This window comes from Antennarius striatus, chromosome 6, assembly GCF_040054535.1.
Source record: "Antennarius striatus isolate MH-2024 chromosome 6, ASM4005453v1, whole genome shotgun sequence".
Classification (NCBI taxonomy): domain Eukaryota; kingdom Metazoa; phylum Chordata; class Actinopteri; order Lophiiformes; family Antennariidae; genus Antennarius; species Antennarius striatus.
This window is the reverse complement of record NC_090781.1, coordinates 4221588-4234844: the sequence shown is the minus strand read 5'-3', so window position 1 is coordinate 4234844 and position 13257 is coordinate 4221588. Positions and strand designations below refer to the sequence as shown.

Below are 13257 nucleotides of genomic sequence, written 5' to 3'. Positions count from 1 at the left end.
ACAGAGAGCAAGTGTCTTAATTTAAAATTTAAAATTTTTGCTTTCAAATCAATATTTACTTAAATTTTATTTCCCGAGGAGTCATTGAAATACGAATGATTTCTTTTGTAGCCACTTCCGGCCCACATCGATCCACCAGGAGTCAACATGCGTTTGATTTCCTCCAATCAGCTGCCGTCCTGTCAGCAGTCGGCCTCACGTGGTTCGATTCATCAGCTCTGCCTTCATCATCATCATCATCATCATCATCATCATCATCATCATCATCATCATCATCATCATCATCATCATCATCATCAGGACCAGCTTCATGTCTCAGTCGGTGGGCGGGGTCGAGATGGTGCGCATCTAACAAAACGGATGCGCACTTTCCTCGTGGGCTCCCGTATCGACTGATCTGAACGCGTCTCCAGGATTGGTTCGTCCGGAGGAGACGGGAGCCATGCGCCGTTGCGCTTTTACATTTTTTACGCAGCTATCCGGCGTCTGATCGATGCCGCCGAAAAGCACTTTAAGGCTCCAGATGATATTTCTTCGGGTAAATGTCGGAGCCGAAGCGACTCGGAGCAGCTCTGGAGGCCGGCATGCGCGGAACGGACGTTTTTATAACGAGTCGTTTCCATAGATTTTGTTACCAAACAGACATTTAAAGGTAAGAAGACTCATTTAAGCCTCTTATTTCAATTATTTCTTACTCATGATGCTGCACCCTGTTAGAAGATCCACGATTTTTCCTGATTCTGTTTATTTTTTTTGCTGATCAATATCTTATTTATAGCTCCCCACATGACCTCAATACACAACTGCCCTCCACCGTCTGAGGCTGATTTGATGTTTAGAGTGTAGGAAGTAGTTGAAGTTCAGGTTTTACACTGAAATAATGTAAAACAACGCTGGTGGAAAAGAATAAGACTTCTTCAGTCCTTCTGAGGTCCTCCAGACTCCACCATGGGGGATGAGAGCAGCCTGTCCCGGCAGGTGGGGGGTGTGGAGAGGAGCGTCCTCTTCCTCAGGCAGGAGCATCTCACTTTACTCCACGGCCTCCATCTGGAGATCTTGTCCTTGCAGAAGCGATGCTCAGGTGAGGCTTGTTCTTAGTGTGTGTGTGTGTGTGTGTGTGTGTGTGTGTGTGTGTGTGTGTGTGTGTGTGTGTGTGTGTGTGTGTGTGTGTGTGTGAAGAAAATCTACTGTAATCACAATCTTGATTGATTATTGGAAGTGCACAAGTAAGGAGAATGAGTAAATGGCGCCTCGACAGACTGGAAACGACAGAGAAGGGAATGAAGAATTTGAAAGTAGTGGTCAGTACCTTATTTTATTTTCATGATTCTATCCAGATAAAGAATTCTCTAAAACAATTTAATACTAGATTTCATTTAATTGATCACACAAACAATATTTAATCATCTCTAAAGTGTTGTCTGCTGTTGTTGTTTCGGTCACAGCTGCCTTTAGTGACGTTTGAATTCACACAGAGAAACTACAATCCCCAGGTGCACACACAGCTCATTGTTCCTCTAATGTGCAGCTGCACCATCAATCAATGGCAGACTACATGGTGATGTCATACTACAATTCCAGTAGATTACATCATTTCCTGTTTCAGGCTAATGGTTCTGCTGTCTATTTAATGAAGCATAGAATAGAATAGAATAGAATAGAAAGCCTTAAAAGCTGTAAGCATTTTTCATAACTATACCTTTTATTTCTATTTAAGTAAATTAGGAGCTTGTTTCCCTTGAGTGGCTCAGGCTAAAATGCTCATTATAACTGTGGTCAGGCATTTTCTGGAGTTTAAATATTCTGATTGTGGTTTTTATTGTGCATTATGGTCCTGTTAACATTCTGTGTAACTTTTTCTTTCATTAATATGAAAATTCTTTCAAACATTTTATTCTTTACTTATTGCAAAGAGGAAAAATGAATTAAAATAATATTAAGTGCTTTCATTTAATATTAATATTGTTATTAATATATAATATTAATATTTCTTCATTTGAACAATAAATAATATTAGCTAAAAGTAACTACTTTAGAAGAATACACAATGTCTTGTAATAAATAATAGTGATGCAGTTGATACAATATTAAAATGCAAAAATTAGATGGACGCAATTGGTTTTGTAAATTAACCTGCATGAGACAATTTACACTCATATAGTTTATATTACTATTTGTTTTCATGCTCACTGAACCAGCAAACCCCCCTTCTCAATGTAATGACTTGTTTCTGTGTTTTGGAGATTTATTTACTCATTGAAATATTTGGATCACGTCATTTGTTGTGAATAGTTTAACCACAGTAAACTAGACTGTAGTGTTAGCACTTTATAAATGTTCATCATTGAAAAATACATTTCACTCTCTCTATTGAAAGATTTTTTTTTTTCAATTTTTACCTCAAGAGATGTTCCTGGTGGTTAGAGTTAGGTTAGATGAGGTAAGGTTATGTTAGGTAGGGGTTGACTGAGGAGGGGGCAGCTTTGTATCCACGATGGAGGAACATCACCTCATGAATCTGAATGAACATAGTTTGGTGAGAACATGCAGAAGTATGCACACACACACACACACACACACACACACACACACACACACACACACACACACACACACACACACACACACACACACACACACACACACACACACACACTGACACAAACCATCTCCAGACAGATGCATAGAAACACTTCCATTATGATTAATCCGTGGGTCACATGATCCACGCTAACAGACCTGTAGTTAACAAATACATGAAGGGACAGAGCTGGCGGAATGGTGTGTGTGTGTGTGTGTGTGTGTGTGTGTGTGTGTGTGTGTGTGTGTGTGTGTGTGTGTGTGTGTGTGTGTGTGTGTGTGTGTGTGTGTGTGTGTGTGTGTGTGTGTGTGTGTGTGTGTGTGTGTGTGTGTTGTGTAGAGACAGATAAAGTGATGAACAGACCAGTAAAATGTTTGTTTCTTCTGGTTTCCTCGTCTTCTCCTCCACTCGTTCTGTTTCCATTCCATCTGACAGGAGCAGAAGCACTAATGATGCTGTTAAAGGTTGTTCAGAGTTCTTTGGTACAAAATAGATTTACTTGTTAATTTTTGTCTGGCGGTTTTCGTGTGTGTGTGCCGTATGGCCTCAGAAAATTGGGCAATATGTGACCTTATCTGTGTGGAGTCCCTGGGGGTGTCCTGCTTCCTCCCGTATCCCAAAAATAAGTGACACAGGTGAATTAGTGGCTCTAAATTGACAAAAAACAAACAAACATGAATGTAACTATTATTTTGTTTCCATATGTGTCAGTTGTCGTGTACCGGTATCACTCCTCTTGCTCAACCAAGTTGATTATTTGCACTGTACATTTACATTTTATAAAAATTAGAAAACATTTTGTATAAAATATTAAATGAATTTTAAGAACACATAAAATAATGTGAATAGGACATACAATATATATATATATATATATATATATATATATATATATATATATATATATATATATATATATATATATATATATATATATATATATATATATATATATATATATATATATATATATATATATATATATATATATATTAGCAGAAGCATGAACGCCTTCATTGCTGATGAGGAAACACTGAGAGTACAGAGGTCATCGCTGAAAACGTAGGGCTACTTTGCAGCAGCTCAACCCTATATATCTATATCTATCTATCGATCTATCTATCTATCTATCTATCTATCTATCTATCTATCTATCTATCTATCTATCTATCTATCTATCTATCTATCTATCTATCTATCTATCTATCTATCTATCTATCTATCTATCTATCTATCTATCTATCTATCTATATATATATCTATATATATATATATATATATATATATATATATATATATATATATATATATATATATATATATATATTAGGAATGCAAGAAAACAGTACAAAAATAATATCCAGTTCAGACAATGTTTCCATTTGATGTACCACTCCAGATAGTAGTTTTGAGGTAATTTTAATCCGTAGTAAATCAAGTTGGGCAAGTAGTAACTGCTGATATATTTATTAGGTGATATTAGTCATGTTTTTATAATGGCCTTAATGAGGATGTTTACTCCATGATTACACCAACATGTTTTGTTACAGAAAGTCTTTTTTGCTGTAAGAAAATGAGACTGAAGATTGCAAATCCTCACAAGCTTAATATCGATCAATAATGTTAGTGTGACTGTTTTGTCTGTGGGTGTGCAGGAGCTACAGTAACTCAAAATCCATACCATTAACATTTTAAAGTCATTTTTAAAGTCAGTGATATACAAACCCTCTGAAATCCTTCTTGTATTTACATGTAGGTGCTGAGATGAATGTATTCCTACCTGTTATCAGCATATGAATGCAAGCTGTGATGATCTACAACCAATATTATTGGTTTAATATGATATGAGGTGATGAGGAAGATGAGGCTAGGAGCTGATTGCACTGTAAAATTCACCTGCCAGCTCACTAATGTGCAGCCTGGAAGGTTCCTGCAGGGTTGAGCTGCTGCAAATTAGCCCTACGTTTTCAGCGATGACCTCTGTACTCTCAGTGTTTCCTCATCAGCATGAAGGCGCTCAGGCTTCTGCTAAAGCAAATTTTATCGTTTTGATAACTTCTGTTTATCGTGTGTCATAGAAAATAATTACATGTGTGTCCGTGCGTGTGTGCGTGCGTCCTTCGAGATATCTTTCCAACGTTCAAGGTCGAACCGCGAAACGAAAACCTTGACGCCTCAGCGAGGCTGCAGGAGACGAGCCGAACCAACAAAGGACGTAAATGTGCTGAGCTCCTTGTTTTTGTGGTGTGATTGCTGTTCAACACATAGTTCCCAGAACTGAAGCCCTGCAGTTACGTTTACTTCTTACTACCCCCCACCGTGGCTTTACCTCACATCATAACATATGCTGCTCCACATTCATCTAGACAAAAAGAAAAATGCACTTTATTTAATATTAGACCTACTGATTTTTACTTTTTACTCCTAGTAAGCATCATCGACCCCTTAAAAAGATTTGCTGTCAAGAACTCTATCCTTTCACCAAATTCCATCAAAATCCCTCCTGTAATTTTAAGCTTGATTGATCAAAAAGTGACACAAAGTCATGGATCCATTCTTTTATTCAATACTACACACTTTGGTTTCCACCCTTCCACCAAGTTCCATGACAGGCTAAGTAGTTTATGCTTAACAATAGAAAAAATACCTCCAGCATTCATATAAATAAAAGTTGATTGAGTTGATTGATTGCTTAGCTTCTGTTTATTCATGACAGTCCTTTCTTATTTGTTTGATTTTCATTTCCTCTTGAAATTTTTCATCGTGGGTAGTTTTTATGGAAGTGAATATTGATTTGACATGTGTGGGACTGAGGTTGCACTAAATTATTTTTCTTGACTGTCGAAAAATTACTGGTCAAATATCTGATAGATGGTGTTTGATTTAAAGTTTCACATTCAGCCGAATAAATTATTCATGAAGTGACAGAAAATGTGCTGCAAAAGCAGCTGTTCTATCCAAAGGTAGCAAGAAAATAAATGTCGGTGTATCGTTTTAATCAGACATTTTTGCATTATTGAGCATGTATACTGTATTATTAGTTGTGTTTTTATTTAGTTCCTGTGTCTTTAACTGCTCTTTCTCTCTTTCTCAGAGATGACGAGTGAGATGAAGCAGAGGCCTCCAGGCAGAAGCCAAATAGGTTTGTTGAACAAATGCATCTTCACTGCTATTATGAATCAGCCCTCTGTTGTAAAAAGACAGATGGACATCCCTCCTCGTCTCCCTCTGTCCATCCCACTGTCCCATCCCCCCAGGGATGTAAGCCCCCCGACTCCTCCTCCTCCTCCTCACTCTTCTTCCTGGATCAAACACAGCTCACATCATGGGTGCACTACACATCTGTGTTTTCCCGTGTGTTTATTGCGGATGAACGTGTCACTTCTCTTTACGATCCACAGCTTCTTGCTGTGAAGATGCTGCAGCGACAGAACGCCTCAACGTATTTGGCTCATAGCTGACATGTGCAGGACTGCTAGAGGTGTTCGGATGCAGTGATAGGCATCATTTTGTCACAGCGAATTAGAGGCAAACTGGGGGAGGGAAGACAGAGTTGGGATTGTGGGTTGGGGGTGTGGGGGTGTGGGGGGTATGCTTTGCCACATTACTTAATCATTAGACCCCCGTATCCTTTTCCAGGACTGGTTATCCCTGATCCATCCATTCAGCAGAAGCCTCTGTTTCCCTCACTCTCTGACAAATCGATCCATCCCTCCACTTCTTTTCCTGCTCTTGTTTTTCCTTTGTCATCCCTGTGGGGGGTGTCCGCTTACACACTTGACTGGGAACCAGAGAGACCTTGAGATGGAGGTGGAAGGAGGGAGGTAACAAGAGTTTGTGAAGACTTACAGGAGGCTAGAGTTCGCGTATGAGCTGGACCTGGGAATGGTGAGGGGCGAATGTGAACCTTAGTACACAGAGAATCCAAAGAGAAAGTGGTGGACCGACAAAACGGAAGGAAGGAAAAAGCTGATAGAAAAAGCAATCACACATGGATGTATTAAGTAAAGGTATAAATAACAATGTAAAAATCCACACTTCTCTCACCTCTGGGGAATTTTGCTGGCATGAAAACACATTTGCTTGTTGTTTTTTCATAAAAGACAAAGAACAATGAATAGAACGCTAGTTTAAACCTGACCTTGGCAGAGAGGTATTTTATCACATGTAAATACATTAGCATTAGCTGATATTATAGAGTATAGTATAGCCAGTGGACAATTTTAATGAATAGAACATCTGACTAGGAGTGTCAGACTTTGACAACGTTGTTTTTCCAAAACTTTAAAAAATGCATCACTTATATTATTTATTAGCCAGCTCCGCCCATATGAAGGGAAGGTTTTGTAATAATTCTTACAGGTTTTGCTTGTTTTTTATGAATGGTCTTGAGTCTTTTTAGAGACATATCCAGAATCATAGCGGTACGGGAGAGTTTGCAGGTACCAGTCCACAATACAGGTAGTCCTCAACATGCAAACACAATTTGCTCGGAGAGTTTGTTTGTAAGTTGAATTGTTCGCAAGTCATTATATTAAATTTCAATATGTAATCGCTGTTTGAGCTCGTTATAATGCCATCATTACTCTAAAAATGAAAGTTCTATTTCCTAAGACTTACCAGACAAAATAACTGGACATAAAAAAAAAAAAGTAATAAAATCCAGGTCATTTCGAATAAAGTCGTTCTTGATTATATGTCGTTTTTAAATTTTTTAAAAATAAAATACATATAAGATTAAAAATTAGGTTTACATCATTACACTCTCATTTAGGTCTGTCCGCGACAAATATTGGTGTTCTGAAACCACTAGAAAATCATTGAAAGCGCATAGTATGCTATTGTACAATAAATCATAATGAAAACAGATAATTGATTAGTAACCCATGGCAACCCCCGTTACTCGTAATGATCTACTGTACGGTAATGTAGCAGGTAGCATATGACTTACTCTTAGTGCTAAGGAAGAGGAGGAGGAGAGTTATTGTCGGTGAGAGGCAGAGTTATCATCAGAGAGGTCGTCACCACTACCACTATCTTTACTAGCCTTTGCTTTATCATCTGTGATAAACAGTAAAGTATCCGAAGCCTAACGCTCTGAGATGCTCACAGAGACAACAACAAACAACAACAAAAGGCGGAGTTGTTGGAGCTGCACGAACGCAAGCGGTGCTGCTCGGCACGGGTTGTGGCGAAACGTGAAACTGCAGGAGGATAGTTGGATATGGCGGCGCGTGTTTGTTTGTATCTCCGAATGATCGTAAGTCGAAGTAACACCAGGTTTGTAGTCAGAGGAGCACATCAGGTCCCACAACAGTGTGGAATCATCTGTTTCATGATGGAGCCTGACAGTTTATGGTGGTGCTGTGCTGATGGGATGACATCACCAGATCACATGATAATGTCAAGCGATGAGCACCGGCCCAAACCCCTGAGTGGATTACAGCTTAAATATGATCTGTGCAATCTCTGACTTTGGTTATATTACATGTGACGAGGATTTGAGTTGATGTGCCCCAACAGAAGCTGAGATTTGCTTTTAGACTCATGATAAAAACACTGTACACTGTTGATCGTTCATTCAAACGTAAAATGTGGGAAAAAAATCATAAATTATTTAGTTTAATTTTGTGTTCTATTAATTCAGATTATACAGGTTTATATGTTTTGTATGTTAACACAGTTTACATTTGCAGTATTTTCTGTGCTATAAGGCAGTGAATGGCCATTTTATAACTGTTTTGATATACAAGGCGCACTGGATTATAAGGCGCACCGTCGGTTTTTGAGAAAATGAAAGGCTTTTAGGTGCGCCTTATAGAAAATACTATAAATTCAAACTGAATTTTATCCGTAAAGCTACATATATCAATTGGTAGATCTCTTTCTCAGAGTTACAGGAAGAAGAGGAGCTCCTGGAGGCCAGGTGTCGGCACGTGGAAAACCGCCTGGCTGAGCGGGAATACACCTTAGGAGAACTCCGCAAGGAGCTGAATCAAAAAGGCTCTTTGGTGGGTGCCCTCAGAGCCAATCTCAAAGAAAAAGAGCGTCATTTCCTGGAAGAGCTCAAGCGGCGCAGTCACTGCTCCACCATCCTCAACACGGAGCTGCAGAAACAGACCGAGGCAGCGGCGTACCTCTCGTTCCAGCTCCACGCTGCCAGGCAGAAGCTGCACCACCAGCGGATGCAGCAGAGGCAGGGACTCCTCGCCAGAGCCAGCAGTCAGAGGGCTCAGCATGACGCCGAGCAGACCTCTGTCTCCCCTCAGATGCCGACAGGAGCCTCCCATTTCTCCCCTGTGGTTAAACCCAAGCGTAAGAGCGCTCGGGCGTCTCTGAAAGTCGAGCGTGGCCGAGAGTGTGTTCCCACAGAGAAGGTGACGGGCCCTGCAGAGCCCACCGCCATGCCCGACCCCGCGCTTTTCCTCCACCCTCGATGGCACAGGGCTCACCCCAGGAACACTGTGGCACAAAGACAGCCTCCACTGGGTATGGAGAAGGAGGATGAGGAGGATGAAGGTAGGGAGGGGCCGCTGCAGCCCCAGGACGAAGCTGCCAGTCTGGTATCTTCAGCTGCAGCGCGCCCTGCTGCTGAAACACAGGCAGATTAACGACTACTGTGAGATTAAGTTGCAAAAGCAGGATGATCAATGAGTGATTATCCACCGTCAGACTATTAATACTGTTAACTCTTTCCTGCACCTTGAGTGAATTCATACTTGACTTGTTTTAGCTCTTTTGATTAAGTAAGTCTTTATCATATACACTTTTTAACTCTTGGACTTTAAACTCGGCATCACTTCAAATCAGTCTTAGATGAAGATGACCTATTTGTTTACATTGGTGTTACAGACTGAGTTAACTGTGAGGCCTCTTTCCAAAGCAACCCCTTGTTTGGGTTTCTGGGGATGGTGAGTCGGATTAAAGTAGTAGTTATCTTGCGTGTCCCTGGAGCAGCGCTGTGTGGCCCAACCAGCTGGGACCTTTCAAGGCCAAGCATAAATCAACCATGGAACCAAATGTTTGTTTGACCCCAGATGATGTGACAGATGAAAACGTCTGGACTTGTGTGCAAGATGCGCGAGTCCTTCATGTGGAAAAACATGTAATGGAAAAGTTGCCCTCTTATTTTTGGGACAGTTGTCCCTGAAATTATTTTAAATTATAATCCATGATCGCCACAAATCACTCTGTTTTACCTTAGACCACCTACAGTACATTTATGCATAGCAAGGCAACAAAGGAAATCATTTGTAAGGAGAATAGACATATTTAAACCCCCCCCCCCACTGGTTTGTATCTCCCCGACCAGAATCCGTTGGATTCTGTTGCTCAGTTGGATTTTTATGAATTCATCAGATTAAGCCCTGATCCCACCAACATGGAAACACTCAGGAAACTGTTTGAGGGGGGAACAGAGTTTGACCTTAAACCTGCCAACAGCCGAAACAACGACAAACTGCCTTGGTATTATTAATCTGTACCAACACTCACTTAGCTTCCCTGTTGCAAAATAAAATAATCTGAGGCTAGAACAAGCCTTCACCGCATACACAACCAGTTATTTAATGTGTTCACAGCCTGCTTTATTTTACACCACGAATCCAAAGCAAAAATGATTAGACAGTAAAATCAGCACAGTTTTAAGAGTATAGTCTAATAAATTAGCTCTTTGACCATAACATCTACTTCACAGACTCCAGAATCATTAATAATTTGTCTGTTTATTCATCTGGATTCCAGATAGAAAGTTCTTCCATGGCTCACGCCCCACCTGTTCCACCCAGTATCATGTAATCCATCAAGCAGCTTGTGTGTAATCCTACTAACAGATGAACAAATGAACAAAATATTAATAGAGTCTAAATTATCTCCATGGTGGAGGAAACAGATAGAGTTTAACTGTCCAGAAAAAGGAAACACAAACCGTCAAACAGGTAATGCAGAAGACACAAAATCAAAAATATTCCATCCATACATCCATCGTCTTGGAGAGGAGATGACTGTAATCATCGTGTCCACAGCCGCTTTTCAATAAAGAATAACTTTTTATTGAATTTTTATTGTTTTTTAATGCCTGGGCTGGAGGACAGGATCAGACAGCAGCCGCATTAGACGTGTGCAGAATTAGCAGCTAAACAAAATTTAATGTGTTTTGTTGTAGTTCAAGACACACTTTGTATGAAAAGCCACATGCAAAGTCTGAATTTGTTGGACCGTATGTCGACTCAGGTTTGGTTTACTTACTAAAAACACACACACACACACACACACACACAAAGGACAACTACTACGTATAATTTATACAGAAAGCTGTTTTTTTCTTCTCACCTCAGGAAAAATGAAACAACATCATGACTGGAGGTTTTGTGGGGTTTTTAAATGGTGACTGATTTTTGGGCATGGTCTATGTTCAGTGTGCTCCATTTTCTTTGTCACACAAGTTTATGAAGTAGCTGGGGGGGGGGATGCACTCTGAGAAAATGACCTTGTGTTACTGACAGCAAGAAGTCCTCTGTTCTCAACACCGATGTTTGTCCCTGGAGTAACAGGGAGCCAGAAACATCTTAATGATGAAATGAACTCTTTAATATACTATATTTAATGTAGGATACATTTTATTTAAGTCATGCTTTGTCCAATGGATATAATCACTGTCTCATAACTGAGCAGACATGGACATAAGAAATGGAGTGTGAAAAATCTATTTTTCTTTCCTTCTGACACTTTTGTAAGACTCTTTGGGACTGGAATATAAAGGTTTCTATATTATTGTTGCACCTAAGTTATTTTGTAACTTTCAGCTGTGTCACAGTTGGTCTGTACTTGAGCCATGATGTCACTGAACGTCTGTACCTGCAGTCTTTCTTTGAAATGAGCCTTACTTTAGGACTGCATTTCATTTAAAAAAGCTGCTGTGATGCTTCTCTTGTCTTCTTTCGTCTTTATAACTACAATAACTACAAGTTCAGCATGAAATTTTCACATTGTCTCCAATAAAGCAATATATCAATGTATTTATTTATTGTAGGGTGGACACATTTGAAGACATTTGATGTGCTTAAACGGATTTTATGATTATTTAATTATTTGGTTTTTTTTAGCCTTTTTTTATTTAACTTAAATGTTTTTCTGAATTATCTAAGGGATTGTTCTATTTTAAAGTCTCACTAAATCTTTACATGCTTGTTATATTGTTGTATATAAAAGGAATATCCAGATCAGGAATGGGTAACATGCTGCATGTGAAGCAGCATTAAGTAAATGGATATACTGTATTATTATTCCACAAGTCAAAGTAAACCTCCGTCCTGCAATGTTGCAGGGTTTTCATTCACCCAGCTGCTAGCCATTAGCGTGACTGTCTGCACTATTCTTCCTGAGGTTTTAGTAAGGGGTTAATGTACAGAGAGCCGTCACAGGAATCCTGAATCGAGACTGTTAGACATCTTGTTTTATCACTTCATATGTCATCCATTTATAGAGGCGAGTAGACTGAACTGCATTTGGTTACCGTCCCCCCCGTCCAACGTACGGCGGCATAATCTCATGTTTTAGATGAGATGATGAGGGAAAATGCTAGTGAGCCAAAGAGGCCATCGCTAAAATGAACACGAGGGCAAATGGTGTGACGCCTTAATGATGTTTTTTCATGAATATTTAAGACGGAAAGTAATTCTTCACCGCCTGATAAGGTTCTTTTTCTACTTTTCAGAGTTAAATCTTGCACCACTCATGACAGAGACAGAAAGGTGATGATTTAATTACTCTGTGTGTGAATGTCTTCCATTCTTGTAAAAGTTTATAACACTATTCTTCATAAAAACAATGATGAGAATTGTCAGCTGTAGAACTGTCTCTGGGTCTCATGGTCAAACCAGGCGTGTTTAGTTATTCTATTGGAATATTTGGGCTCTATGTCTCACCATAAAGCATCTTGTTTGACGTGTGATGTCTCCAGCAATAATGCGTTGTGTTACAAACTGACCGATTACCGCATTTACTGTGTTAGCTTAAGGTGATCGGTTGTACACTTAACTGGAATAAAATGAAGGCTTGTCTATCCTGCTGCCTGCTTGTTATTGTTAGTTGAAAGTTTGGCAAAGAAAAGTTGATTAATTTAAACAGCGAACAATATTTGTTGAGGATTTATGAAATATGGATTATGTAAATATTATTAATACAACTACTACTAATATTAATGATAGTAACTCTTATTTAAATCCCCATTGATCAATAAGGAAGTTTAGAGTTAACAAAAATAATCATAGTTTTCTTCCACAATATAAAAAGGTATTTTGTAATAAATATTTTGAGTAAAACACAGTTGTTTATAGAGGATAATTAAAATCTTACTATATATTGATCTTTGCTGACTTGTATGATTAGATCATGCCTCATATTACATCCATCCCTCCATCTTCAACCACTTATCCAGGGCCCGGGTCGCGGGGCAACAGTCTCAGGAGGGATGCCCATACTTCCCTCTCCCCAGACACCACCTCCAGCTCCTCTGGGGGGGGGGGTCCCGAGGCGTTCCCAGCCCAGCCGAGAGACATAGTCCCTCCAGCGTTTCCTAGGGAGGCATCCAGGAGGCAACGTGAAGAGATGCCCGAGCCACCTCAGACCTATACAGTGAGTGCATCACTGCAGAAGCTGCACCGATCCGTCTGTCA

At 39.6% G+C, this 13257-nt stretch overlaps 1 protein-coding gene across 2 annotated transcripts; it reads left to right on the top strand.

Moving 5' to 3' along the window:
• Positions 1 to 435: 435 nt before the first annotated feature.
• On the top strand, positions 436 to 12596 carry ccdc92ba (coiled-coil domain containing 92Ba). Of its 2 annotated transcripts, none has more exons than XM_068317753.1 (4): positions 436 to 652; positions 922 to 1081; positions 5676 to 5723; positions 8474 to 12596. In XM_068317753.1, the coding sequence occupies exons 2-4, from the start codon at positions 949 to 951 to the stop codon at positions 9190 to 9192; spliced, it is 900 nt and encodes a 299-aa protein (XP_068173854.1). In that variant the 5' UTR covers positions 436 to 652; positions 922 to 948; the 3' UTR covers positions 9193 to 12596. The 2 variants fall into 2 exon arrangements, with proteins under 2 accessions (XP_068173854.1, XP_068173853.1); XM_068317752.1 differs by having other exon boundaries at positions 779 to 1081.
• Positions 12597 to 13257: the final 661 nt, after the last annotated feature.